The sequence below is a fragment of the Etheostoma spectabile genome, chromosome 5 (assembly GCF_008692095.1).
Source record: "Etheostoma spectabile isolate EspeVRDwgs_2016 chromosome 5, UIUC_Espe_1.0, whole genome shotgun sequence".
NCBI lineage: Eukaryota > Metazoa > Chordata > Actinopteri > Perciformes > Percidae > Etheostoma > Etheostoma spectabile.
Window position 1 is genome coordinate 37,689,180 of NC_045737.1, and position 6,517 is coordinate 37,695,696.

Sequence of the window (6,517 nt, forward strand, 5' to 3'; positions counted from 1 at the left end):
TATGCACATTAATACACATTTTTACCTGGGGTGCCCAAACATTCGAGCCCCACTGTAGATAGATAGATAGATAGATGGATAGATAGATGGATGGATGGATAGATAGATAGATAGATAGATAGATACTTTGTTCATCCCAAAGGAAATTGTAGGCATCCAGTAGCAAGACAACCATAACACAACAATCACATATACACACATACATAAGAATAATAATTAAAATCACTCACAGAAATGCAATTGTACAGAATGTTTTGGAATTGCCCTAAAAAGTCAGCTAACAAGTTCTTTAGCCATCGTAGAAAAAAAGTGCCAAAAAAAGCGAGAATAACAATGAAAAAAGTCTGCAAAAATGACAAAAACTTCAGAAAAAGCCACGCATGAATACATATTTTAAAATTTGACTGAAAGAGACAAATATATCAATAATCACAATTATTTCTGTGACACTTTAGATAGATAGATAGATAGATACGTAACTAGATAGATAGATAGATAGATAGATAGATAGCTAGATATATAGAAGACTACTTATATATAAATAGATAGATAGATAGTGATACGTAATATATAGTATAGATAGATAGATAGCGTAACTATATGATAGATAGATAATACGACCGTACTAGATAGATAGTAACGATAGATACGTAACTAAGATCGATAGATAACTATAGATACGTAACTAGATTAGATAGATAATACCGTATATCTAGACTAGATAGATACGTAACTAGAATAGATAGATCCGTAACTGATATATAGATATCTAACTAGATAGATATCGTAACTAGATATAGCGTAACTAATGATAGATATAAAGATAGATAGATACGTAACTAGATGATAGATAGATACGTAACAGATAGATACGTAACTAGATAGGTAGTAGATAGATAGATACGTAACTAGATAGTAATAGATACGGTAACTAGATAGGTAGATGATCGTAACTAATAGGATAGCTAGTAACTAGATAGATAGATACGTAACTAGATAGATAGATAGATACGTAACTAGATAGATAGATAGATAGATACGTAACTAGATAGATAGATAGATAGATAGATAGATAGATAGATAGATATTTTATTCATTCCGAAGGAAATTTTAGGCCTCCAGTAGCAAGACAACCATAACACAACAATCACATATACACACATATACACACATATATAAGAATAGGGAAAATCAGTAAGTAAAAAAACTAAGTAAAAATCACTCACAGAAATGCAATTGTACAGAATGTTTTGGAATTGCCCTCATAAAAGTCAGTGAAAAAGTTCATTGTGGGAAAAAAGTGCCCAAAAAAGCAAGAATAACAATGAAAAAACTGGCAACAACATGGAAAAAAGCGTCTGCAAAAATGATGAAAACTTCAGAAAAAGCAACAAAAACTAGGTGTGCCGAACTTTATTGTGAACCTAACTTTATGTTGCGGACTGGATCAAAATTTGGCCCTCGGGCCTTGAGTTTGACCCATGTGGTCTGACCCCTCCCCCTGCCCTCGGGGGGTGGGGGGGGGTTTAGAGGTGTTTGTCTAATGCGTTGCCGTGGCTTTGTGCTTTTCGAGGTTTCTCAGGTGGACGCGGAGAAGAGGCGCGAGGAGCAGAGGGAGTTTGGCGTTTTCTTCGATGACGACTACAACTACCTGCAGCACCTGAAGGAGCCGGCGGTGCCGTCGGAGCTGGTGGCCGCCGGGCCCCGGCACGCCGACGGGCGACTGATCCGTCTCGATGATGATGATGAAGAGAAGGACGAGGAGGGTGAAACGGACAAGGCCATTCCTGTAAGTTGACTCGGAAGTCATGGGGGGAAAAAAGGGTTTCCTAGAGCTGGAATAGTTTACATCTTATAAAAACGGGTTTCCTTTGTCTGTGTGTGTGTGTGTGTGTGTGTGTGTGTAAGAGTGTAAGTGTGTGTAAATGTAAGTGTGTGTGCGTGTGTGTGTGTAAATGTAAGTGTGTGTTTAAGAGAGTCAGAAATGGTTTGAATGTGATAGCCAAAGTCAGAGGTTGGGTCTCTGTCACGATGAGGTCAGAACGTCCAGAGCCCTAACCTCAGAAAGAGGCCTAAAGAATCCATTCACTTGTCTGTGTGTGTGTGTGTGTGTGTGTGTGTGTTGTGTGTGTGTGTGTGTGTGTGTTGTGTGTGTGTGTGTGTGTGTGGGGTGTTGTGTGGTGTGTGTGTGTGTGTGTGTGTGTGTGTGTGTGTTGTGTGTGGTGTGTGTGTGTGTGGTGTGTGTGTGTGTGTGTGTGTGTGTGTGTGTGTGTGTGTGTGCATGCGCACGCGTGTGTGTGCATGCGCACGCGCACGGCTGTAAGCAGGATCGGTCCGTGTACAGTAAAGGCATTGAGTCTGCGTTACCTTATTTGACAGAAATCTATGGATTTTCCTGTAATTTCTGACAATTAAAAATTAAATAAAATAAATCCCAGTTAACAGTTGGTTAACCTTTGTATGGTGTTCGGGTCAAATTGACCCATTTTATATTTTAACAAGAAGAAAAATGGAACAAGTTAAATTTTTTCTACCTGAAATCAGCGTCCTTTCCTTATTTCCTGTGATAAACATGTGTTCCTGACTCAGAACATTATTCTGGATATGACACTTATGTTGTTTCCATAGTGGATTTTTAACATGAATTATAACCTTATGACAACAAACGAACCCCACTTCCATGTTTAATAGTGTGCTAGTAGAGACTGATGCATTTATGTTATCTCAATCGTTTGAAATTGTAAATTATAACATTTATATAAATCAACTGGAGATAAAACTGAGATTAGAGCTAATGTTCAAGTTTACGTTCAACGGTTGTTTGGAAAATTGGACGCCAAAAATATAATAAGGTTAATTTGAGATTAACGGCGGGCCGATATTATCGCGGGTATTAGGCATTTCCCAATGTATTGGTGGCCGTTATTTTCTGATTATCCCAACATGTCTCTCGCGTACAGTCACACAATTGGTAAAAAAACCCTAAAAAACATTAAGCTCAATAATGTCGACATTCTCTGAGATGTTGCTCCTTTTTACGGATTCACATAGAAACTGTAATCTGCTCTGAAAGGCTCCCTGTTGTGTTTGAACAGGCCGCCGGCATCAACCTTCCTTCTTCAGTGTTCGCCTCCGAGTTTGAAGAGGAGGTCGGACTTCTGAACAAAGCCGCTCCGATCTCAGGTAAGCAGCCCGGCTTCAAGTACCCTGATGGATTTAAGGCTGAAACCCATTTCTCCACCTTACCCCTTACATCCTACCCCTTGGCCCTTGAAACCCAGGGGTAAGGGCTAGGGGTGAAATGGGACACCACTTGGTTACATCACTGTACAGTATTGGTTTCTAGTAAGCTCCCTTCATGTTTTTTCATTCGCCGTCATATGGTTTCTTACCCCTCGTTCAAAAAGAGTATCGGGACAGCACTAGGGATAGGGGGTAAGGGGTAGGGGTAAAGGGTAGGGGTAAAGGGTAAAGGGTAAGGAGTAAGGGGTAGGTGAAAGGGGTAAAGGGTAGGGGTAAGGAACAAGGGGTAGGTGTAAGGGGTAAAGGGTAAGGAGTAAGGGGTAGGTTTAAGGGGTAAAGGGTAAGGAGTAAGGGGTAGGTGTAAGGGGTAAAGGGTAGGGGTAAAGGGTAATGGGTAAGGAGTAAGGGGTAAAGGGTATGGGTAAAGGGTAAGGGGTAGGGGTAAGGGGTGAGTTTAGGGGTAAGGGGTAGGAGTAAGGAGTAAGAGTTAAAGGGTTAGGGGTAGGGGGCAGGGGTAAAGGGTAAAGGGTAGGGGTAAGATAGAGAAATGAGATTCAGCCTTACCCTCTTGTTGTCCTCAGGTCATATTTGACCCATTTTCAAAAGGTTTCTATATCAGAAATGTGGGTTTCTTCCAACCAAATTGTCAAAAGAAATAATGTTGATGTACAACGCTCTTACCAAGTCAATTAAATGATCAGCTCACTACTTTCATAGAAATATTGGTGTTTTAGTCCATTTTTATAGCATTTGAAACATATATTTACAAAAGAACGTCAAAAATGTAAGGAAGAAAATTGGTAAAAACTTCAGAAAAAGTGACAAAAAACTGACTAAAACATCAAAACATTTCCAAAACATCGGTAAAAGAAACAAATGTTTCAAAAAGAGGACCAAAAAGTTTTTACAGTCTCTCTCTCTCTCTCTGTGTGTCTGTCTGTCTGTCTGTCTGTCCCTGTGTCTGTCTGTCTGTCTGTCTGTCTCTTTGTGTGTGTGTGTGTGTGTGTTGTGTGTCTGTCTGTCTGTCTGTCTGTCTGTGTTGTGGTGTTGTGTGTGTGTCTGTCTGTGCTGTCTTCTGTCCCTGTGTCTGGTTCTGTCTGGTCTGTCTTTGTGGGTCTGTCTGTCTGTTCTGTCTGTGTGTGTGTGTGTCTGTGTCTGTCTGTCTGTCTGTCTGTCTCTTTGTGTGTGTGTGTGTGTGTGTGTGTGTGTGTGTCTCTGTCTCTGTGTGTGTGTGTGTCTGTTTCTGTCCTGTCTGCTCGTCGTCTCTTTGTGTGTGTGTGGTGTGTGTGTGTCTGTTCTGTCTGTCTGTCTGTCTGTCTGTCTGTCTCTGTCTGTCTGTCTGTCTGTCCGTCTCTTGTGTGTGTGTGTGTGTGTGTGTGTGTGTGTGTCTGTCTGTCTGTCTGTCTGTCTGTCTGTCTGGTCTTGCTCACTGTTTTGTGTGCGTGTCCCTCCAGGACCACGGCTGGACATGGACCCCGACATCGTGGCGGCACTCGACGAAGACTTCGACTACGACGACCCCGACAACCTCCTGGACGACGACTTCATCGCCAAGGCAACCACCGCGAGCGGCGCCGCCGACATCGAGTGAGAAATGAAAACATTTAGTGTTTAATTCAATTCAGTTTCATTCATAGCGTCGAAACAGAAGTTACTTCAGGACACTTTACAGACAGAGTAGGTCTAGACCACACCCTGTAGTTTAGAGACCCAACAACACCCCCCCCCCCCCACACACACACACACACACACACACACACACCACACACACACACACACACACACACACACACACACACACACACCCTCCAGGGTTTGTAGATGAATCCGACATCAATCAATGGATTCTGAATCCTCAGAGGGTGGTGGTGTCATATTTACCAATGTTGTCTGATTTGATGTGCATGTGTACCCTGTGACAGAGATGTTGATGATGATGATGAAGAGTGGGAGGACACAGACTCCGATGGCGACTTTGACTCCGAAGGCGGGTTTTCGGGTGACGAGGACGCGGAAGGCCGCGGCCCAGAGTGTCTCTTCATGGACGAGGAGACGAAGAGTCGGTTCACCGACTACTCGTGACGTCGTCCGTGATGCGGGGAACGAGCAGCTCACCCTTCTGGACGCCCGCTTCGAAATGTGTGTGTGTGTGTGTGTGTGTGTGTGTGTGTGTGTGTGTGTGTGTGTGTGTGTGTGTGTGTGTGTGGTGTGTGTGTGTGTGTGTGTGTGTGTGTGTGTGTGTGTGTGTGTGTGTGTGTGTGTGTGTGTGTGGTTGTGTGTGTGTGTGGTGTGGTATTTTAAATTATTATACAATGAAATACTCATAACATTGAAACCAAAGAACAAAACCTTTTTACAAGCATGTGTTTAACAAATAAAAGTACTGTATACTGTTTTTTTTTTACAATAACTACTGTACTGTAAAATAATAATTTAATCATCAAAACGAACTGAAGCCTTAACCCTCTGGGCCCTGAGGCCATTTTACAGTTTATTTAGTCCGTCTGGATTATTTTATAAAAAAGCTTTTAAAACATCACCCTGGTTCTACAGTCAAGATATGAACATCATTTTTTTCAGGACAAACTGGTTATTAGAATATTTGGGTTGCAGTGAGGTCACTTGCATGTTAAATTGGTTGTAGGGCCTTTAAGATAATAAATAAAGAATCTCCAGATATGTATTGATATCACACGACATATAAGTAAACTCCTAAAACACTTCTCATATTTCTTGGAGTCACCCTGTGAAGAAATAATCTTATAACTTTTACAGTTACAAAATACATGCATTTTTTTCCAAAAAAGTCAAGACGTTTGCTCTTATACATTTATTTATGCCAATAATAACAAATAAGTCATATTTATTGATATTACACACCACAGCAAGTGTTATACAAGCAATATGTGTCTAAATAGTGCAACATTTGGCCTTTAATAGAGTCTAAAGGCATTTTTGTCCCCTCTGGCCTTCCACACAAGAAGGTGACTTATCTCCCATACCATGGCATGCCTCTCCTAAAAGTAGACAGTACAGACAGAAGCGGGCTCAGAGATTAGACGAACGATTCAGCGGCGAAATGGCCAAAAACGCGATGAATTATGGACATAAATGATGCATCTTTGGGATAACATTAATGGACTTAAAGCCCAAAGAGGCTGAAGTTCCAGGCTGAATAGAAAATCCCCTGTAGAGGCTAGAAAGACCCGGAAGAGACCTCCGTAAAGCCGAAAACATCAGGATTCAAACGAAACCGAAAGTGAGTAAATCGCTT

The 6,517-nt window shown here is 41.5% G+C and overlaps 1 protein-coding gene across 1 annotated transcript in view; it reads left to right on the top strand.

Annotated features, from left to right (window-relative positions):
* ltv1 (LTV1 ribosome biogenesis factor) overlaps positions 1-6,517 on the top strand; it is a 17,219-nt gene that overhangs the window by 3,005 nt on the left and 7,697 nt on the right. The window contains 6 exon segments of the mRNA XM_032516378.1: positions 1,583-1,789; positions 3,096-3,183; positions 4,698-4,830; positions 5,166-5,320; positions 5,323-5,340; positions 5,343-5,381. Of these exon segments, the coding sequence (XP_032372269.1) occupies positions 1,583-1,789; positions 3,096-3,183; positions 4,698-4,830; positions 5,166-5,320; positions 5,323-5,340; positions 5,343-5,381 (640 nt within the window).